We start from the raw sequence: 24368 nt of genomic DNA on the forward strand, positions 1-24368 counted from the left end.
ACCCAAATCCAAGTCTCAACGGAGTCAAATGTGTTAACAACTACGGGTGCATTGATTGTGACGTGGTTCGAGATGCATTTTCACGACGTTGCAATTCTACAAAAATAAATGATAATAATAAAAGCGGTTTAAACTTAATAAAAGCACATAAGTCACAACATGTATTTAAATCAGATATTTAGCCATTATAACAATTCAAGCGACCGTGCTAGAACCACGGGATTCGAGGGTGCCTAACACCTTCCCTCGGGTCAACAGAATTCCTTACTTAGAATTTCTGGTTCGCAGACTTCATTTGGAAAAGTCGAAAATTTCCTCGATTTGGGATTCAAGATAAACCGGTGACTTGGGACACCAAAAGCCAAACCTTTCCCAAGTGGCGACTCTGAATTAAATAAATAATCTCATTTCGAATATTGTCACTTAAATTGGAAAAACTCCACCCGCGCATCTAACCCCTCGGGGCGGGCGCGCAAAAAGGAGGTGTGACACTATGTATAACTAATACAAGCATTAGTTATATACTCTATTTGGTATTATCCTATGTATAGTTAATGCATAGAAAACCATGGCATTAGCTATACAAAGGCTATTAATGCATGCATTAGCATGATTAAAGATAAAATTATCTTTAAAGTCCCTTAAGTTAAAGAATATGGAGGGCATTTTTGTAAACAATTAAATTTTTAAAAAATTATGCAATGCATTTTAATTTTTAATACACCACACCAAACAATGCATAAGAAATAATCTTTATATAACTAATGCTTGCATTACTAACCCATGCATTACTAACCCCTGCATTATTAATGCACCTTATTTAGCATTATTCTTATACGCCCTACCAAACGACCCCTAAATAGTATGCCTAACCATAATATGCATTACAACTTCCTCCCCATGAAAATCCTCAACCTCATTGACAAGCTACAGAGGAACTTCATCTGGGGATCGACCTTAACTACAAAAAAAATTCATCTAGTAGCCTGGGACACAGTAACTAGAGATAAGTGCCATGGAGGGCTGGGTATTCGAGCTGCTAGGCATAAAAACTTGGTCAATTTGGCTAGTCTTATTTGGATACTAATTCATAATGTTGATATGCCTTGGTCTAAGTTAAAGGTTGGGACATATGTAGCAAAGGGCTAAAATGGATTCCAGGATCAAGTTCTAATCTAAATATTTGGGAGGCTAACTGGATCTCTAAGACTCCGAAACTAAGAGAGGTTATTGAGGGTCCTTTGACAAAAAATAACTCAACCCTTGCAATAAAAGATATTTGGACTGAGGTAAGTGGAATTTAGGGAAAATTCCTTTCAATCTCCCCACTGACATTACGAACTGTATTCTGTCTCTTCAACCAAAGGTAGGGCACATTGACAAGATGACTTGGGACCTAACGGGGGATGGTAAGTTCTCTATCAAAAGTTGCTACAAACTAATTATTCCTAGTACTCAATTGCCTATGGATTTTAGTTGGATTTGGGAGCTAAAATGCTCCAACAAAATGAAATTTCTTTTATGAAAATGCCGGCATAATAAGCTACCCACTAGATCTTACCTTTTCAATATTGGCATGAACATAGATTCCATATGCCCAGTTTGTAAGAATGATAAGGAATCTATAGAACATATTTTTTTAACTGCAATGCAGTCAGGAACATCTGGAATAGGTTAGGCTTCAAATTCAGTCCAAGGCCTAATAATTCATATTGGTTGGAAATCATAACAACTCGGACATCACCTCTCCCTCAATCCACCTATCATGGAAAGATTACTATTCTTTCCTCCTATGGTACATTTGGCTCAATCGGAATAACAACAATCATCTTAACACCGAATATTATATCAACTCTAATACTGCTATAGCCCTAGCAACTGAGTACCTTCTAATAACTGAAAAGGAAAAAACTATTGTTCCTTCCCATGCAATCAGGATAGCCTGGCATAAACCCCTTCCCAACAGCTACAAACTAAACATTGACGGGGCCTTTAACGACAGAGAAAAAGTAGGAGGGTTAGGAGGTCTCATTAGAGACCACAATGGCCATTGGTTAATAGGCTTCCAACATAGATGCCCAGCTACTTCTTCACTGCATGCTGAACTTCAAGCTCTCTATGAGGGTCTCAAAATTGCCCTAATAAAGGATCCCACTCCTTGATCGTGGAAACAGATGTCACACATGTAATAAATCTTTTAAAAGATGGTTGCGTTACTCATGAATCAATCATTGGCTCATGCAGGTCGTTAATGCTCCAGCTGAGGGAGCCGAGGATCATCCATAACTTTAGGGAAGGAAACAAGGTAGCCCACAAGCTGGCGAGGGAAGCTCTGAAGGAAGTAATCGACTATCAACAGTTGGACAAACCACCCTCCTATGTAATAAATAATCTAGCTACTGATAGGGCTTCTTGTGTTTATTTTGTCAAAATTATTGTTGGTTCTATATGTGCCCAACTAGACGAATGGGGAAATATGAACGTCCTCGAGGCGTGTTGCTATGTAGGCGATGTAACAAACGCTACTCTATAGTATTAATATATTATATCTCTTTTTGGTAAAAAAAAAAAAAGACTTGGTAGTTAAACTCAAAAATATTGAACAATAATTAAACTTTTGAAGAGTACATTAGCTTATAGCTAAAAATTTGCTACCACCAAAGGATGTGGTGCAGTAGATGAGATTGTTATTTCCTTAGCCAGAGGTCTCGGGTTCGATCCTTGGGTATAAAAAAATCCTTGGTAGGGAGCCCTTCTCCTCGAATGGGGCCCTACGCGGCACGGATCCGGATATAGTCGGACTCCAATGCGGGTATCGGACACCGGATGAAAAACAATAGCAAAGGTTAACACCTTATTTATTTTAAATAAATACCATTTTAAAAATTATATTCTATAGATACCTTTTAATGTTTATAGCAAGATATCTAATTTTGGTTATCTCATACCCCTAAGTCACTAAATACACTATTCAGTTACACTATTTTCTTTCTCTCTCTACTTTGATACATGTCATTCTCTTCCCCCATTCCCTGAAAACACGATGCTCAATCTCAAAATTCATCTCACCCACATCACCTACCATTAGTCAAAAACGATGCTTTTGCCTCTTTCTCTTCACGATGCTCAAACTCAACAATGTGTGATGGCGAAATAATGGGTCTCGAGGTTGGTCCAATGAATTCAATTTGCATTCTAGCAGGATTTTGATGGTGAAAGTTGTTCAAATGGAATTCTTCCCTTCCACCATTGACAAGCTCTTGTAGATTGTGTGTTGGGGGCGTCTGAGGACGATAGAGCTCTACTGGCTTTACCGGCTTCACATTACTGAATTGCGCCCAAGAAGAAGCATGTATTCCATCTAGGGTTTCGTCAATCTCGATGTGAAAATGGCATCTTCAACGGTAGTTTCGGCACCCCTTGCTGCTCCTTCATGTAAAACCGAGACAAATTCCTCTCACCCATCTCAAAATTTCTATTAATATATTTCAATGTATTTTCAACGTATCACGCTGTATTTTCATGTATTTCATTGTATTCATTGTCTTTTTTTCATTGTAGTGCAATGTATCTTGCTGTGTTCCATGTATTTAATTGTATTCACTGTTTTTTTTTCATTGTATTTCAATGTATCCCGCTGTATTCTATGTGTTTCATTGTATTCACTATCTCGCTATATGCCATGAATGTATTCATATATTTTTTTAATTAATATAATTTATGTATTATATAATTTCTCTGAAGATTGCTATGTTTTTAGGTATTTTTCAGTTGAGAATCTTTTTTATAATTGGAAATACAAAATTTGTGTGTTATAATTGAGTTTGTTGAGTTATATTAGGAGTCTATTGTGTTAATTGATTCACTTCCCGTTTAAAAACAATGTAATCCCCTGTTTCACACCGTGAATACAGTCGAATACAATAATCTGTCCAGCTGTAATCGCATGTTTCACGCCATGAATACAGTCGAATACACTAGAATACAACAACTGATTAGCTGGACTTCCCTTATTCACGCCTATTTTTGCTACTGTATTCATGAATACAGTAGCTTAAATACATCTAATACATCTTATAACAACAGAAAACATATCTACAATCCGTAATATAAGAAATGATATCTATAAATAGATAATTATCACTAAAAGATAGTGCTTTATGAAAATTTCTCTTAAAATTTCTTTCCAAATCTTTCAAAATAAAATGTTAAAGGGTAGCATGCAGTAATAGGTATCCATCCATCCATTTTACTATTCATTTATGCGAGGCAATTTGGCCTTACAATATCAAGCCAATAACAAAACTTATAAAAAAAAATTGGGGGGAAATTAGTACAAGTAAATTCCGATTATCACTTTTTACTATTTTTGTGCCTAAGTCCTTCTAAGATCAATATAGGAGTCCAAATTTTAAAGTCGAAATCACATTTAAATTTTTATTGATAAGCTCGGATAAGAAAAGAGAATTGAAATTAGTTGGCAGCTAACATAAAACTAATCAATTTATAATGAAGCTTCAAAATACACAACTTGTGACTGATTCATAAGCTAAACTTATCGCATCCGATAGTTCATAATTAGAATTTAGAAAGTCAAATTGTATCAAACATTTAATATATAAGTGAGAAGTTAAAGAGTTTGATTTAAAAATAAAATAGACCCTCTACAAACAAAAAGAATCAAGTAGTTGAGAGTTGAGACAGAAGTAGAGAAGACATTGTTATTTTAGTCAATTGAAACCATATACACATTAAATAGAGTATAAAAGCCAGAAAAATACTTGATCTAGCATCAAACTCCAATTATATCCAAATTGTTTCAACATTATAACTTTTTCCTTGTCTGAACTTCAAGCTTCAATTTTCCAATATGTAACTAGGCAGTAATGCAAGGTAAGACTGCATACAATAGACCCTTGTGGTCCGGCCCTTTCCTAAACCCCGCGTATAGCGGCAACTTAGTGCACCAGGTAACTAGGCAGCAACAACATATTTTTGCAAGTGAGATCTTAGTTCATACTTCATAGCAATTGAAAGTGGCTAAGAGGCCACACAAAAAATTCTTCAAACCAATAAACATATCTTGTTTCTTTTTCAGGACATAACAGATTTTGACAAGCCCCCACATGAATAAGAATATATCAAACTTCTCTAACCTTAAAAAACTCTCAAAAATCCTCAGTAATCGACATGTTTCCTCTACTATAATAATCACACCAACACCATTACAGATAAAAGGAAGAAAAAAGAAGCAAAAAATAGGATTGACAAACTATACACCTGGTTAACCGAGTGGAGACTCCATTCTCAGTACTACTTAAACAACGTTAATACCAAAACAGTAGCGCTGTCATCTGTTACACTGGAATGACATCAATCTTTGAACTGTCTTCACATCTCAGTACAATGCCCTCTAAACTGGCGGGAAGAATGCATTTACTCCACTGACATCCTGTTGAAAACGGTTCAGGAGGAGGAACGATCATTAGGACATTATCATTTCGTTGGACAACTCCCATTACACTGACCGTGCTACCTTCTTTTATGTACCTGATCGCAAATGTAGATGAGAAAAGAGTCGAGAGTGACACTACAGCAGTATTATGTAAAAAAGTGCAAGCACCAATCTTTGAAATTTGTTAAAATCATACCCTTCTTTCAATCGCATTATTCTGTCATCGCTCGATAGATTTCTCGCAGCTAGCCACCTGACAAATTCTGGGGACATGTCCCTATTTGATGGATTGATGTCCACAACAACTGATTCGTCAACATAAGGGGTTACTCTTGCACCACATCCAGTTTTCACCAACGCCCTTAATCCAGATTGGAAGTCAGAGATGTAGAAATCCGTAACATGCCTCTGTAAAAAGAAAAAAAAGGAAGCATATAAAATCTTCAATCTCATTGTAACCATATGTTTGCTTCATCCGTACTTTATAAGGTTTATTTGAATAAATCAAACAACGCGCTTTCATCACATGATCAACACGATAGTTATGAAGATCAACATGATAATTTCACAGGAGATAGAATGCTCGGTAGGTGTATATATGTTAGGTGACAGATTACTTTTTAGGTCGTGTGGTCTATGCTACCTTTGATACTCTCCCTAGATAGAGGGAGCAAAGGAGTTAATCTTGACTCATAGAATCCAGCCTGAGTAAATTAAAATTTCTTAGGCCATCTGTAGCCTACTTAATCCCCCAACTTTTCGAACATCATAAATCTCATAAACTTACTTCTAGGTACTTATATCACCGAATCTGCAATATTCAGGTCTTTTTAAAAGCATTTCCACGCAACAAGAGAATATAACCAGCTAAAACTGAGCTAGTTAGATTCTTAGATAAAAAAGAAAAAGATATTTTCTTTTTTCTTTTTTTTTAAGAAAAAAAGGTACTTCCGAATTAAAAAAAAGGCGTGTGAAATCTCTTCTCACCTCCAGGGAACGAAGGCCCCAAGTGAAACGACGATGCTCTGGATTGGCTGCTTTTGAATCCCACCCTCGGTACTCATATAAGCTAGTAGATGTATAAACACATCTGGGAACCTTCTGAAATGCGGATTCCAGAGGAACATTTCCGCATGTAACTACCTGCAAAACCATAAAGCAATAGTTAAATTTAAAACTTCATATCCGAACAGTTTCCGGGATCCAATGCAAACAAGTTAAGAATTTAGAAAAATGCAAAGACCAATAACATTTGTAAACTCAAGTACTCCCTTCGGTCCACAATAAGTGACCATTTTACCTTATTTTGGTCCAAAATAAGTGTCCATTTACATAATCAAGAAGGAATTAATTCTATTTTTCTAAAATTTGCCCTTATTTACATATTCCAATGTGTCAAGGTAACAATTAATTAAGGTTAATTTAGTGAATACATCTTTTTTTCTCTAGGAGTTCGTATTTCCTTAATGGGTGTGCCAAAGGTAAAATGGCCACTTATTGTGGATCAGAGGGAGTAAGATACAAGCATCATACTTGCAAGAGCATTTTAAAATTTTCAAGGAGCCTAGCCGACCTACACAGAAGCTATAAAAAGAGAAACTTACAGAAATATAACTAAGAATTGACTCCAACAATAAATGTCCTCAATAGCAAATAGAAAACTTTGCTCTACTGTGTATAACAGATCCTCTCTAGTAAATGCTTTATCTATACGTAGCAAAGGTGAAAGGTGCATAAAAGACATGACAATTTTATGGTTATTTTCTTTTTAAGCCTTTATTGACCAATAAATATCATGAATCTATTGGACCAACTAACTAATTTGCATGTCGGAATTTAAATCCTATGATACCAAATGTTTTAGTATTCAATTTCTTTTGGCCAAATATTCGTTTTGTTTCCACATACTCATAATGCCTATGTGTGTGTGACTGTGTGTATAACTTCTGACTATGATTAGCAGTAAATATAGCAACCGCAATAGTCAAGTGCGTGATATTATGTAGAATTCACCACTAACCTATCTGCAACCTATGGAAACTGAAACACTACTGTGAACTAACACAAATACAATACTTCGAGTAAAGGCTATTACTACTTTATTAAAGGATCCTAAACCACATTTTAGAAAAGGGAGGATGGGCAATAACAAACTGGGAAAGCAGTAGCTATTTCCATGAGAGAATGGGATAGTAATAGTGATTCCGAAGATATGCAGAATGAACATATCAAGTAAAAACATACCCCAGAAACTTTAACAAATTGGCCATCTTTTGCTGTTCTAAGCTCGGCATCAGGGTACTGGGAGATGAAACCAACAATAGCACTTCTTCCATAACAAGTATTCCATGTGAATACCGCAGCAACAATGGCAAATAGGATAACAACAACGACAAGAAGAATGGGATTGTGAACAGCACCAAGAATAAAGCCACCAGCTATAAATCCCATCACAAATAGAAGAATTATAGACCAAAGTATTGGCTTTGGGAAGCTCTTACGAAAGGAAAATTCTTCACCAGGGCTTAGGCGAGTAACAGCCTGGTTATTAACAATAGAACTCTGTAGCTTGATCGAGCCTGTGGAATCCAATGGACCTGAAACCTTCCGTGGAGCACCGGCTGAATTGAGTGGACCAGAAGAAATGGGACCGGATGTAATGAGGCCTGTCGTAGGGAGAATCGGGGGAATAGGGCCAGAGTTTTGACGGGAATTACCAGTAGCCCCTCCAGCTTGGGGCCCCGATGACTTCTTCATAGGCTCTCCGTGTTTATTTAGAGGACCTGAGTTGGTCTTTTTCAAAGAAACAGATCCAGAACCGCCACTGGAAGCCATGCGACTGATTGAATTCAGTTGACCCGAATGAGAAGTAGCACCACCAAATGATCCTGTTCTTGATGGGGCATTGTTAATAGGTCCAGATTTCCGTGCCCCTGTTGGGATATCAAACATTTTCCCAAGCTCTCCAGACTTTTTGATATCACCACCAGTATAAGGCATGGCAACCGAGCTCATTGTTGGAGCTTTTTCTTTCGGCTGCTCAGGCCGACCAGATACATAAAGGCCACTGCTCAACTTATGAGACGGGAACCGAGAACCCATAATGCCAACCTAGCTATCAGTAGAAGCCCAATGGCAATGCACGTAGACAGGACAGCAGTGTTTATTCTTTAACACCCACGAATAGAGACTTGATAACAGACTGAAAACCCACCTCAGCAGACCAATATCAACAGTAATGTTATACCTATTCAACAAAAAAAGTGCCGTATAAGCATCTCATTTGCATTGGGAAGCAAAATACAAGAAGCACCAACGGCTATGATAAGCCTTCTGTATATCAAAGCTTAACTTCAAATTTAGATACTTCAGACTTAGCACAACATATATGCACTCACTAGGACTAAATTTCCAGAAAAAAGCATCATCTATTTTCTGAATCACAACTAATGAGAACGAGAAAATGACAAATAAGTATAAGGTGGGGGAAAATGCACAGAGATCTAGAGATTTTATAAACCATTATGCAATACCCATAATTTCAAAAAAGTTGGTTGAGACACAGGATGATAGGGCGGGCGGCCGACTTTCCGTACTTTCTGCCAACTCGATTTCAATACTAACTAAGCTCCTCATTGCATAAGTAAGAAAGTTCAGCTACAGAGGGTAAAGAGAGGGGACGAGAGTTCTAATAATTCTCTTCCTTCCAATTTAAAAGAAAATGAAACAATGAGCCATAGAGCAGTAGCATGAATCAGTACTCATAACCCACAGATCTGGATATTATTTTCAAAATTGCAATCAATCTCAGTCATACATGTATGCAGACAAGCAAATCCGAAGAAAATCTCATTCAATTAGTTCTACTAAAAGGTTTTCTTGAATAACAGTAGCAAACGGTTAACATCCTTTAACTATGTGGTTAGTGTTCACACATCAAACACCAACAAAGAAGCCCACAGATCCAAAACAAAGAAACAAAACAAAAGTCATACCCAACAACACAATTGCAGTAAGAAGCACAATGTGAGAGATCAGAAACCAAAATATACAAAACTCAAATAAAGATTCGATTTTTACAGACACAAAATTGTCTCAAGTAAGGATCCAAGAAAAACCAAATCAGCAAAATGGGTTAAAAAAGAAACTAGTACCATTTATACAAATCTGGAGAACCCCATAAAATAAACAACCTGTTATACTAAATCAAGAAAGCACATTCACATTATTAACAAAATTGTTAATGCCCAAAAAACAGAAACAGATCATAAAGTTCAAAACTTTACTCATTTCAAGAAAACCCAAATCAGCAGAATGGGTTTAAAAAAAGAAAATCTACCATGTATATAAATCTTGAAAACCCTTTTGAACTAAATCAAGAAAGCCAAAAAACAATCCACACTCACATTTCTAACAAAAGGGTAAATGTACCAACAGATAATAAAGTTCAAAACTTTACTCATTTCAGGAAAATCAAGAAAATGTGAAGGGTACCTGAGGAAGAAAATGAGTTGGGAATAATAAGAAGTAACATGGTAATGGATCAAGAAACCAGTTTGTTTAACATGGGATTTGGGATAGGGGGCGAAGGTAGTAGTACTAGTAGTGTTGGTGGGTATGGGGTTTGAGTAAAAGGTAAGGGGGGTGGGGTGAAGGATGTAGGGGGGTGGGCATATGGTGGTCTTGGTGGTTTTGTTAGCTAAGGAGCAAAGTGTTTTTAGGAGGAAAATTTAGAAATCAAAGAGGATAAAAGTGGAAACTGAAAATGGACCCTCCACCTCCCTTTTCTGCTGGTTGTCTAGGTTGTGCTGTTAAATGACAAGTTTGACCTTCAATGTAAAGGTTATATTTATGTTTGCCATTGGTTTTTTCTTAAACTTATACGAGTACTAATTTGATTAAATATTTGTATTAATTGCATTAAACACCTCTATAATATAATTCAGCTTCATATTCATTCCTTGTATTCTAAAATCAATCATTTACGCTCACTTTATTTTGAAAATCATATGAATATAATGACTCAATTACGATTACATCCTTTGTATTTTAAAATCAACATTTATGCCCCTTATACATGAAAATCCTGCACAAATATAATGACTTAGTTACAAGTACAACCCGTGTACACAATCAAGTTACTTAAAATATAGTTAGAGGTAATTTTATTTAAGAATATTTATTGGCAACATATATATAATAAATGATAAGTACGTAAACCTGTTATAACAGATTAAATTATACTATTAATATAAGAAAATTATTATACTGTCAATATTTATTACGTAAATCCTACCCGAAACAGTACCTTTTTCATGCATTGTAACCATATTATAATCTATAATCAATAGATAATTTCTTCTGTGATGTGATATTTCATTATTTCTTCTATTTTATTGAACAATACTTCTTATTCCATTTAGTTATTTCATAATTGTTAATAATATCTTACACAAATAGTTATCCTCAAAACAAAAGTAGGAAAAAAATAAATTAATTTTGAATTAATTAATGTGAGCTTGTCTTTCCTCATTCATTTTGAGTCTTTTTCACTTTCCTTTTATCTTCCTAAGAGGAAAATACTTGAAAAAGTTGAATGAAATTAAGATTAGATTATAATACATTGAAAATAAGAAGAAGCAGAATAAAATTAAAGAATAAGGGGGAATTTGTTCAATTATAGATATTTTATACTCTTTATTACAGAATATTTTGAAGGAAAAAAAGAGAGAGGCTTGTATAATAAGTGCTTATAATTTGACACCATAAGAGAGGTGTCTTGCGGGCCAAAACGCTAGGAATGTGAGGTGAGACTCTCCTGTTTGACTTATATTGATTAAACTTCAATAAATATTTATATGCAGCCATGTTTCTATCAAGTCATATAGAACTATCATAGTTGAGTGATTTAATGAAATAAGAATATGTAATATTTAATTATGATTAAGTGCTAAAAAATATATATGCAAATACATATCATGTATTTATTAGTTGGTTGCGAATAATTTTTTACCAATTAAGTTGTTGCCTTTCCTTACCTCATTTAGGGCCATTTGATTGATAATTAGGAATGAATGTTTGAAGTAGAGTAAAAGTTCAATCATATGATACAAATTTTCAAGTAGGAGAATTAACCTAAATGGTTGTTCATCTAATTATTTAAACAAAAAGTAACTGCAGTGTATATATATTTGTGATCCATGTAAAATATGTGTATAACCGTATATAATCTATATATACCAACGAGAAAAAATAAATAGTGAATTCGATAGACTATTTGTATAGAGATCCTTTACAAGTATATGTATATGATAGACATTAATTGATAACTTGATAAACATTATAAATTATTTACTATAACAAGTTAAAATATACTGATAATATGAACAAACTTTTATATTTTTAATATCTATAATTCAAATCTGTCGAAGCAACTAAAAATTGCTTTGTATGTTTAGATTTTGAAGTGCTACCCACAGACGAATGCACTTGGTTCACACCTTAATTAGTAACTTTAACTTTCTTTTGTTAGCCCAAATTCCATCTTGTGCCTTTGTGGGAACAATATGTGCATACCATGAGTTACAACGTTCATACTTATTATTAAAGGATGATGGATTAACTATGTAATAATTTCAAAAATTTCGTAAACTCTTGAGATTTTCATCAAAAGATTAAGATATAAAATTATGTTTTTCTCAAGTCTGATTGTTCTTCCTTAAGATCAACTTGGAGTGTGGTCGGACGCTTCTTGATAATCAAATAATTCAAGAAGATGATCCACACAATGCTAGACTTTTATGGAAATCAAATGTATCCAGTGAGGTCCGCATCATTCAATGTTTAATAAATACACTGGTTTATCTCTAGAATTATGGAAAACAATATAAAAGAACCAAGAGAACAAATAAAATTGTATTTGGAAATTGGAAAATAATATAATAAATCATTTTTTAGCAATTAGATTATAGTTAGAGTGCAAACAAAATTAATTTTGAGTCAAGCAAGTTAAATATAACCTTGTCGTTAATGTATGGGTCAAAATTAGATATAGTTTAGCGAATGCAGACGGACGAGCTAAAGCCGAGGTCGAAACCAAGCACGGTTCAGTGGCGAGGAGTTGATCAAATGGAGAGACCAGTGCCCAGGTCGAGTAGAGCGCAAATGGCTGCATCTGGTAGAATATTCCTAGGATTATGAATAGGAATATTCTGTTGAATATTCTCCCACATTGTACTTTTTTAGAATTTTCTAGGGATATCCCTATAAATAGGAAGAGAGAGGAAACAAAAGGGGATTCAGAACTTTTATGAAAGAACATCTTGTCGAGAGTTAACTATCAGGAATATACAAAAAGCTTGTTTTGTCTCTTTTATTTGGTTCCATCACATAATATTCCTCTTTAGCTCACAAGATCCAAGAACACTTAGTCCATTTCCGTTGTCTAATGTCACACGTTGTAGTCAGAGGAAGGAATCATCCATCTCATCCAACAATTGGGTGACAAATTCCTTCTTATTACATTTAATGTCATTTATCACATTTATTGCATGTTTTCATCTTCATATTTATTACTAGTCATTGAGCATTAACTCAACATTTGTTGACTTGAACACGGCCCCATACCGTCTAAGTTGTTTAATTTCGGATCTAGGATTTATTACTTTTAACTTGGATTCACCCCTTATCTATTTATTAAATTGGTTTAACTAAAAAGGCTTAAAACTTTTTAGTCAAACGATTTCGCGCCGTCCGTGGGGAAGTTCCTAGTTAAAAAGTTTAGTCTCTTCTAGATCTAAAAAAACACAACAACAAAAGCTCCCTTTTTCTTGTTTGCACAAGCTAACAATGGCAGGAAAAGGAGAGGAAAGACTGAAAGCAGTGATGGGTGTCACTACCAATCTCCTAAGCACCATCAACGAGGTGGACAGGGAAGACGAGGAGAATGTGACGCCGAGAGCCTCACCCAGGCAAAGTGATTCACCCCCTCCTCATGGGAGTGTAACCACTTCACATGAGAAGGGAGCCTCCACGTCTACGACGGAAGAAGCACCACCCGCAGTGAAAAAGTTATTGGAGGCGTGGCTGACAAGTACCCTAAGTAGTATACTCTACAAACCCTCTCAAGGGGCGAGTAGGAACACCGCACGAGTTGACACCCCAATAACCATCAACGAGCAACACGCTCTTCCCCCAACAGGTAACCCTCACACCATTATTGATGCAGGTAACGACGCCCTCATAGCTGTTCTGAAGAAAATGGAAGAAATGGAGAACGAGAATAAAGTGCTCTACGACCAAATGAGGGAGCACCAAGAAAGATTTGAATAAGATACCAGGCACTCCGAAGCTCCTACCAAAATGGGATGTCGGCCAGTTCGTGGAGCAGCCATACAATGAGGAGGCATCCCCACATGCCATACCCAAAACTTTCAAAATGCCACCTATGACGACACGACAGACCCTGAAAACTATATCATTCATTACGTCACGGTAGTAAAAGGCAACGACCTCTCGAAGGAGCAGGTACCGTCGGTGTTGCTGAAGAAGTTCGGCGAAACCCAAACAGGGGGATCCTTAACATGGTACTCACAATTACCAGCACGTTCCATAATGATGTTCGAAGAAATGGCCGATAAGTTCTTTACCGCTCATGACGAGGCCAAGAAAGTAGAAGCCAGAGTGAATGACATATTCGCCAACAAGAAATTGCCTGGCGAAGGACTCAAGGACTTCCTATCCCGGTTCAATAGAGTAAGAATGAGCCTGCCAAATGTATCAGAATGGATGGCGGTAGTGGCTTTTCAAAACGGATTAAACAGGAATGGGTCAAGAGCGACCAGAAAACTATTAAGTAGACTCATAAAATACCCTCCCACCACTTGGGAAGAAATTCACAACCCTTACTACGCCGAGGTGAGGGCAGATAAAGACGACCTCAATGGTCCAACCCAACGGCTAACCGCAGTCCAAATGGAATCAAGGAAAGATAGTCGGAATGACCACCGAAGAGATCACCCACGCTTCAATCGGGAAAGGCATCGACCGTACAATAGAGCGACCATCCCAATATCTCTCCGCTAAGCCGAAGGGGCGTCCCGGCCACAAACGGGAACTCACCAAAATAAAAGAGGTATGCCTCCACTATTATATGCTCACAATTTTTGTGTGTCTCCTTTAGAAATAGTTTACACCCTGGAGAAGCTCGGTCCCAAGGTGAAATGGCCACAAAAGATGAAGTCGGGCCCAGATTCTAGAAAGTCGAATGCCCACTGCGAGTTTCATCAGGAACGGGGCCACAAGATCAAGGATTGCATAGCCCTACGACAAGAAATAGTGAACATGCTCCACCAAGGACATTTAAAGGAGTTGATAAGTAGCCGAGGAAGAACCAATTTCGCCCATGGATGAGAACCACATCAAGGCCCCCCAAAGCCACCCACCCTACCCGCACCATCCAACTGATCATCGGCGGAGGCGATGAAGCAACAATCAACCATGTGAAGTTCACAACCACACACAAATTGAAGCGGTCGATCACCCATGAATGGTATGATGACCTCGAAGACAGTATCATCTTCGATAAGTTAGATACCCAAGGTTTGACCTTTCCTCATTTTGATGCTCTTGTCATTATTTTACGAATTTTCAGATACCGTTGTAAAAATAATCATGGTAGACGACGGTAGTGACGCATGTACTATCCACCCTATAGTTCTCACAAAATGAGACTCGAGGATAAGATAGTACCATGCTGCATAACACTAACAGGTTTTAACAATGCAGTTGAACGAAACTTCGGAGAGATAACATTGCTCGTTTTGGCCGGGAGCGTCACCCTGGAAACAACGTTCCATGTCATGAACCAAGACACAGCCTACAGCGCCATTATAGGGCGACCCTGGATACACGCCATGAGGGCCATCCCGTCCAATTTATATCAGGTCATCAAGTTCCCTACCCCATGGGGAATATTCAGCATCCGTTGTGAACAACGCACAACTCAAGAATGCTACCGCATCGCCTAAGAATTCACATACACTCAACAGTTAAGAGAGGGGGGCTTAGGAGCATAGCAATTACAGTTAAGAGAAGCCACAGGATCAACAATGGAAAACCTCGACCCCGTCCAGCTGGATGAAAGCGATCATAACAAAAAAGCCTATATCGGCCACAAATTCACAGAACCAGGTAAGTTCCATAAATTTTTAAGTGGCAACGCCGATCTGTTTGCTTTCTCCCATGCAGATATGCCAGGTATCCCAAAAGACATTGGAACACATAAGCTAAATGTCGATATACTCTACTCGCCGGTACGACAAATCAGAAGAAAGTTCAATATTGTAATCAACGAGGCCGTCCACGAAGAGGTAGAAAAGTTGCTCGCCAATAGTTCCATTCGAGATTCAAAGTACCCCCAATGGGTCGCTAACATAGTCATGGTGAAAAAGAAAAACGGGAAATGGCGCATGTGCGTAGACTTCACAGACCTAAACAAAGCTTTCCCGAAATACTATTTCTCATTACCTCACATTGATCAGCTCATCGACGCAACAACAGTACATAAGCTATTAAGCTCCTTGGATACCTACTCAGGCTACAACCAAATCCTCATGGAGGAGGAAGATCAAGAAAAAACCACCTTCATCACCCATCAAGGGACGTACTGCATACAAAGTCATGTCGTTCGGGTTAAAAAATGCAGGGCGGCCTATCAGAGGCTGGTTACCAAGATATTTAAAAAGCAACTAACGATGGAAGTCTATATAGACGACATGTTAGTCAAATAAAAAGAAAATAGGACCACATCAACCACCTGAGGGAAGCTTTCGACATACTTAGACGATACGACATGAAGCTAAACCCCAAAAAGTGTGCTTTCGAAGTGACCTCGGGAAAGTTCCTCAGTTTTTTAGTGTCGTAAAGAGGATTGAGGTCAATACCGACTAGATCAAGGCTATAGAGGGAATACCTGAAATTTTGACCAGCAAGAAACAAGTGCAGAAGTTGACCGGCCGTATGGCCACCCTATCAAGGTTCTTCTCACGATCCTCTGACAGATGCCACAAATTTTTCAACGTGCTCAAAAAGGACAATAGACTCTAGTGGAATTCCGAATGCATCAATGCTCTAAGAGAGCTAAAGGCATTCTTGTCCTCACCCTCATTACTCGCCAAGGCAGAACTAGGTGAATGCCTCTTAATCTACCTGGCCGTATCCGATAAGCGCAGTCTTGGTCCGTGAAAACAAAGGTATGCAATCTCCAATATATTACAATAGCAAAACCCTGGTCGATGCCGAAATGAGGTACCCCCACCTCAAAAAACTAGCCCTGGCATTAGTCGTAGCTTCACAAAAACTGAGACCCTACTTTCGATGCCACCCCATCTCGGTGGTCACGACCTTTCCTGTAAGAAGCATCCTACACAAACTCGAGTTGTCGGGTAGATTGGCCAAGTGGGCCATCGAATTAATCGAGCATGATATAACATATCAGTCGTGAACAACGATAAAGTCGCAAGTACTCGCCGACTTCAGCGCCAAAATAGTACCTGAGGTCGAGCAGGAAGCCGCCCGTACCTCCCCCAAGTTACCCAACATATGGGTCATGTACACCGATGGTGCCTCCAATGTGACAGGATCTGGATTGGGACTTGTGCTCGAGGTCCCAACAGGCGAAATCATCCACCAATCCATATAGTATCCCGATATGACCAACAATGAGGCCGAATGTGAGGCTGTAATTGCAGGATTGAATCTAGCTCTCAAATATGGAGCACGGCGAGTCATCCTCCGATGTGACTCGCAACTCATCGTCAACCAAGTCACAAGGACTTTCCAAATCAAAGAACAAAGGCTACAAAAATATCAGGTAGAAATTCATAAGCTACTGCTCGAGTTCGACGAGTGCCAACTCGACCAGATACCTCGAGCAGAAAACATCGAAGTAGACAGCCTTGCCAAATTAGTAGCGGCCACCAAGAACATAAACGGAAAAGAAAATGTGGTCACCATCCTCCGTTCGTCGATAAACCAAATTGAGTTACGCACTATAAACTTGACTTGGGACTGGTGCAACCGTTTTACATCATATTTGCAGGACAGAGTGCTCCCACCAGACAAAAAGGAAGACATAAAGCTTCGAATGCAGGCGGCCCGATACAACATCATCAACCATGAGCTATACAAAAGAACGTTTAGAAGTCCCTTGGCGAAATGCCTAGGACCAAACCAAACTAGACGCGTCCTAGAAGAAGTACACAAGGGCTACTGTGGAGCATATACCACAGGTAATCCATGCCCTCGTCCGATGCCTCATTCGCGACGGGTACTACTGGCCTACCATGAAAAAAAAAGCCGCAGACTATGTCACGAGATGTGAACAATGTCAAAAGTACGCCCCTATGATACATCAAGCAGGGGAACTCCTTCATTCTGTCACTTCGCCATGGCCATTCATAAAGTGGGGGATGGACATAGTCGGACCCCTTCCAGCAGGATGAGGTAATATACTATTTCTTTTAGTTTTAATTGATTCTTTTTCCAAGTGGGTAGAAGCAGGTGCATTCACCCAAATACTCGAGCAGAAAGTTATCACATTCATATGGAGGAACGTCATATGCCGCTTCGGCATCCCCAAAGAAATCAATTGTGACAATGGATCCTAATTCACTGGAAAAAAACCATTGAATTCTTCGAGAAATGGCATATCAAGCGAATACTCTCCACGCCATACCATCCCACCGGCAATGGTCAGGCGGAGTCCTCCAACAAAAAAATACTGAACATCATGAATAAAAAGCTTGAGTATGAGGGACTATGGCCGGAACTGCAACCGAAAGGTACTATGGGCATACCGCACCACGCTAAAAACAAGCACAGGAAAAATGCCATATTCACTAGTCTATGGGACTGACGTGGTGATACCAATCAAAATCGGGGAACCAAGTTTGAGATACTCCAACGAGAGCGGACCAAGTAACAATAAAAGTAGAAAGCAAGACCTCGATGAAACAGATGAGCAAAGAGACATGGACTACATAAGAATGATAGCTTAAAAACAACAAGCAAAACAGTACTACAACAAAAAAGCCAAAGTCAGACCACTCAAGGTAGGGGACTATGTACTCAAAGACAAAACACAAGCGAGCAAAGACCCACGGGAAGGCAAACTGGGAACCAATTGGGACGGGCCATACAAAATCATGGCAACAACAAACAAAGGATCATTCCAACTAGAAACAATAAAGGGAAAACTACTACCGAACAATTGGAATGTCGCCCACCTCAAATACTTCAACTTCTGAAGATGGACGTCCTCCAAGTCATACTCTTTTTTCCTCACCCGAGTTTTGACCCAATTGGGTTTTCTCGGGGAGGTTTTTAATGAGGTGATGAGGGGGGAATCTCGTAGTTTAGGTATTAAGTTCATCACCCCACCTATTGACTATTTCTCTAGGCCGAGCGATAAAGGGACAAGATAGACTGGGACTCCTCGAATCTATGTACTGATAGAAAAGAAATATGTAATATTCTCTAATGAATAAACAAAGCAGTATTTCTTACACCTCTACCAAATTTGCACATCACACCAACACAAAGGAAACATACATTCGACCTCGTTCGAATCATTGTACAATCGACCCCGTTCGAATCAATATACATTCGATCTCGTTCTAATCGTTCTACATTCGACCTCGCTCAAATTAACTTACATTTGGCCTCGTTCAAATCAATATACATTCGATCTCGTTCGAATCATTCTACATTCGACCTCGCTCGAATTAACTTACATTCGACCTCGTTCGAATTAATATACATTCGACCTCGTTCGAATCGTTCTCCATTCGACCTTGCTCGAATTACCTTACATTCGACCTCGTTCGAATTAATATACATTCGACCTCATTTGAATTATTCTACATTCGACCACGTTCGAATCAATATACATTCAACCTCGTTCGAATCGTTCTACGTTCGACCTCGCTCGAATTAACTTACATTTAACCTCGTTCGAATCAATATACATTTGACCTCGTTCGAATCGTTCTACATTTGACATCACTCGAATTAACTTATACTCAACCTCGTTCGAATTGATGACCTCATTCGAATCGAATCGAAAGTCTGGGATTTTCTCACAAAAGAATACTTACAAAAAGAAAAGAAAGAAGAGCTAGAAATACACAGCAAAAGACAACTGTTCCATTTCAATCATTCCATTCCAATACATTTTTACAAAGGGATGGAAAGACTCCCCCACAAAAAATAGCAAAACACACAAAAAAAGCAAAAACCAAGTACAAAGACTTCACTCCGCATCATCCCCCCATTACCAACATCACCAGCATACTCATCATTGTACCAAGGGTCGGAGGAAAGAACTTCTAAGGCATCTTGATCATCATTTCCTCCAAGCGTACCAGGATCATAACCACAGGCGTCACGAGCTGCACGTGCCTTGACACGAACATTCTCAAGTTCCGCCTCGAAAATCTTCGCAACCGTCTTCAGAGACCTGTATATATCAAGTTGGGCCTCAGCATGAACCCACGTTTCATACAACTCCCATGACACATCGGGATCGGCAGAAGCATGAGATGTAGACGGTCGGGCCTGTTGTTGCGCCTTCTCATCTCTTAGAGCGACAACCTACTCATTCAGCTCAAATAGCTCCACTTCCAAACCCCCAATCCACTCCTCAAACCTTGCCTTCTTAGCGCCGAAGTTTCCGCCTCAATAGCCCGCTCAGACCTACAAACACGAAGGGCAGCCCTAGGGCTGCCGCCTCCGCCACAACAGTCATTCTCACTTTCTCAGCTCGGCCCAACTCTTCGACCCTGGTGCTCAAATGTGATGACCCAAAGGGTCATGATCTGTTTTCTTATCCATTCTATGCTTATGAAGCCTTGAAAACCTCATTTAAAGTTGCCTCGATTTACGTACTCAGTTCAGGCGCGTAGCCGGAAAGCTTAAATATGAAATTTTGTGAAAATGCTACGTTTTGATGTTAAAATGACTAAATTTGACTTTGGTCAACATTTTGGGTAAATGGACCCGAACCCGTAATTTGACAGTCCCGGAGGGTCCGTAGGAAAATATGGGATGTGTACATTTGCTCGGAATCGAATTTCGAGGTCCCAAGCCCGAGAAATGAATTTTTAAGTAAAAATTATTTTCTGAAAATGTTTAAGAAAATTGGAAATGAAATTTGATTAGAAAATGATGGTATCGGGCTCGTATTTTGATTTCAGCATCTTGTACAGGTCTTATATATGTTTTAAGTCCTTCCTATAATGTTTGGTTAAAATCGGACGTCATTTGACGTGTTTCGGACTTGAAATCCGATATTTGAAACTTGATGCAGTTTTTGGAAAAATTCTTGATTTTGAGGTTTGATTCATTGTTTTTGAGGTTATTTAGGCGATTTGATCGTACGGATAAGTTCGTATGATGTTGTTGAGTTAGTACATGTGTTTGGTTAGGAGCCTCGAGGGCTCGGGAGTGTTTCGAAGGTGTTTCGAAATGGTTTTAGCCTTGTAAAAGTTGCAGGTTTTCTGCAGTCAGTGCACAGGGAATTTGTCCTTCGCATTCGCGTGGTCCTACTCGCAAACGCGTAAGGCAAAGATCCCAGGTACCCAGTTTCTTCATCACGAATGTGAGCTTTGGGACGCGAACGCGAAGCTGAGGGGGGAAACCCTTCGCGAACACGGTCCTACATTCGCGAACGCGTAGGGTTCAGGGGAGGGCCACCCAATTTGTTCATCACGAATGCGTTCGTTTGCACGCGGAAACGAGGGCTCGAGAAGCTGTAGCTTCACGATCACAAGCCCCTTGACGCGAACGTGATGGCAAAAAGGCCTGATCCATCGCGAACGCGTAGCTTTAGATCGCCCAGTTATTTTAAGTTTCAAAAACAGAATTCAAACGGGATTTCTCAAAATTTTACAAAGCTTCTTCTTCTCCAAAGCTCCAAGACGATCCTTAAAGCACTTTTTCACCAAAACTTCTTGGGTAAGTAATCTCCAACTCATTTTCTTCCATTTTCCTCAATATCTAATGAATTTCTAGGCTTAAAACATATGACTAAGGGTAGAAAATTAGGGATTTGGGTAGAGTTAGTGCTTTTTGATTTTTCTTGATTTAGACTTCGTTTTGGGGTCAGATTTGAAAAAAAATTATATATTTGGGCTCGTGGATGAATGGGTGATTTGATTTTGGTCTGAACCTCGTGTTTTGACCAAGCGGGCCCGTGGTCAATTTTTGGGTTTTTGGAAAGAATGATGGAAAAGCTATAATTAGGCAATGGATTCGAATTGTTTAGCATTTGTTGATGTTATGAAGTCATTCATGTATAGATACAATTGATTTGGAGCCGAATTCGAGAGGAAAAGCGGTAATTGAGGATTGACTTGGCCGTAGAAGTTTGAGGTAAGTGTTTGGTCTAACCTTAGCTAGAGGATTAGGAGTTGAGTCCTATTTGCTATATGATAATTGTTGAGTATGACGTATAGGCATGGTGACGAGTATCTATACGTTGGTGTCTAGCATGACCGTGAGTGTTTACATTGTGAATATCCTGATTTTGTTGTGTCTTTCATGCCTTAGTGATGATTTCTATGTGTTGTGAAAAAATTGTGGAAGAAATTGTGACCTTTGAACTTCGACGAGTATTGGCTCGAGTTATATTACAAAGTGTGAAAGTATATGAAATGATTGAACCCTTTGGAGCGTTGGCTCAAGTGGTAAGGTGAGTTAAGAAGTAGAAGTGAAAGAAAGAGAAAGAGTTATTAAATTGCTCCCTTGCCGGGTTGTTTGTTGCTTTGTTGATTATCTCCCTTGCCGGGATGTTGGGATTATTGATATTGTTCCCTTGCCGGGATTTAACTTTTTAATTGTGTTCCATTGCCGGGATTTAACTGTTTAATTGTGTTCCCTTGCCGAGATTTCTATTATTATTTGTTTACTCCCTTGCCCCTTTGTTTGTGATTGTTATTTAGGTGAGGAAGAGTGTTAAAGCACGAAGGGTGATGCCGTGCATTGTTTGCTATTCTGAGGAAAAAGTGTAAAGCACGAAGGGTGATGTCGTGCCGTACGATGTACCATTCCGTACCGATTTTCATTGACTATATGGTGAGGAAAGAGAGTAAAAGCACGAAGGATGATGTCGTGCACACTTTTGTTATAAAGTATTGTTTGGTGAGGGCGAGAGTAAAATCACGAAGGGTGATGCCGTGCACATTTTTATTATATGATTGATTTGGTAAGGACGAGAGTAAAAGCACGAAGGGTGATGCCGTGCAAATTGTTGATTTTTGATTCTTGATGATATTCTAGTTATGCTATTACTTTCCTTACTTGATGCTTTCTATTCGGAACCATTATTCCTCCTCACAGCATGTTTCCCTTTCCTACATTTACTGGTTATCTCTGTATTTTCCTTTCCGTTGTATATAAATAAATTGCACAGATTTATTTGGTAGTCTGGTCCTAGCCTCGTCACTACTTCGCCGAGGTTAGGCTAGACACTTACCATCACATGAGGTCGGTTATGCTGATACTACATTCTACATTGTGTGCAGATCCCGGAGCATCTTATGGACAGTAGTTGGAGGGCTTCCTTCAGTCCACCCGGAGACCCAAGGTAGACATGCAGGCGTTCGCGGGCCCTGACATCTCCCTCTATCTCTATTTCCTGTTTTATTTTCTTTCGTTCAGAAACAGTTTATTGTATTTTATTCAGGCCTTGTTTGTAGTGACTCTTAGACAGTCTGTGACGCTGTGACACCAGGTTTTGGGTGTTGAGGTTTTGAAAGTTGTAATAGACGTAGTCTTGAGTTATAAAAATTGTTGACTTCTGCTTATTTATTTAATTCCGTTGTTTTCATGTTATCGTTGGTAATTGAAAACAAAAAAGTAATTTGTTAATGAAAAAGTTAGTTAAGGGTTGGCTTACCTAGCTTTCATTAGTAGGCATCATCACGACTCTCGAGGGTGGGAAATCCAGATCGTGACAAGTTGGTATCATAGCTCTAGGTTACATAGGTCTCACAGTTCACAGACAAGCTTAGTAGAGTCTGAGGGATCGGTACGGAGACGTCCGTATTTATCCCCCAAAGGCTACATAGTTAGGAAAAATTTCACATTTGTTCTTTCTCGACGTGCAGATTTGTTTCTCAATGCTAATTGGATTTATACTCTATTCTTTCACAGATGGCGAGAACACGCGCTTCCTCATCTACCGCTCAGCAGCCTGAGCCCCCAGCAGCAGCTTCCACTAGGGGCAGAGCTCATCCCCGAGCAGCAGCACCAGTGGTGGAGTCTCAGGTTAATTTTGAGGATGAGGTTCCGGCCCTAGCAGTTCCGATGGGCCCAGCTCAGGTCCCAGAGGCTTTCATTGCCGCCCTAGTTCTTCAGGACGCTCTGGTCCAATTGGTGGGCCTCATGGAAAATGTCACCCGAGCAGGTTTGCTTCTTGTAGCACCAGCCACTTCTCAGGCTGGAGTAGGGGCTCAGAATCCTGCTACTCGCATTCCCGAGCAGGTGGCTCCCCAGATTTAGATTCTAGCGGTTCAGCCAGCTGGAGTAGTTCAGCCGGGTATAGTAGCTCAGACCGGCGATGGAGCAGCTATGTCCGTCGATGCTTTGTGGAGGCTGGATAGGTTCACCAAGCTCTTTACTTCTACATTCAGCGGTGCATCTACTGAGGATCCCCAGGATTATCTAGATAGTTGTCACGAGGTTCTTCGGAACATGGGGATTGTTGAGACTAATGGAGTTGATTTTGCTACATTTCATCTGTCTGGATCCACCAAGACTTGGTGGAGGGATTATTGCCTAGCCAGGCCAGCTGGGTCTCCATTGTCACACCTCCTTTTTCACTACACCCGCAAGGGTGCAAAGGAGTTTTTCC

The 24368-nt window shown here is 39.1% G+C and overlaps 1 protein-coding gene across 1 annotated transcript; it reads right to left on the reverse strand.

The window, feature by feature from the left end:
• Positions 1–4992: 4992 nt before the first annotated feature.
• LOC107761836 (putative membrane protein At1g16860) lies at positions 4993–10211 on the reverse strand. The gene is made up of 5 exons (XM_016580124.2): positions 9950–10211; positions 7700–8702; positions 6443–6598; positions 5652–5863; positions 4993–5550 (listed from the first exon to the last, which is right to left on the reverse strand). The coding sequence occupies exons 2-5, from the start codon at positions 8555–8557 to the stop codon at positions 5358–5360; spliced, it is 1419 nt and encodes a 472-aa protein (XP_016435610.1). The 5' UTR covers positions 8558–8702; positions 9950–10211; the 3' UTR covers positions 4993–5357.
• Between the last annotated feature and the right edge of the window lie 14157 nt (positions 10212–24368).

Source organism: Nicotiana tabacum, chromosome 18, assembly GCF_000715075.1.
Source record: "Nicotiana tabacum cultivar K326 chromosome 18, ASM71507v2, whole genome shotgun sequence".
Lineage (NCBI taxonomy): Eukaryota > Viridiplantae > Streptophyta > Magnoliopsida > Solanales > Solanaceae > Nicotiana > Nicotiana tabacum.

Coding starts and splice junctions, on each gene's coding strand:
- LOC107761836 (XM_016580124.2), bottom strand. CDS start 8,557: ATGGGTTCTCGGTTCCCGTCTCATAAGTTGAGCAGTGGCCTTTATGTA. Junction 5,864..6,442: donor GGGGCCTTCGTTCCCTGGAG/GTGAGAAGAGAT, acceptor TTCTTTTTACAG/AGGCATGTTACGGATTTCTA. Junction 5,551..5,651: donor ATAATGCGATTGAAAGAAGG/GTATGATTTTAA, acceptor ATTTGCGATCAG/GTACATAAAAGAAGGTAGCA.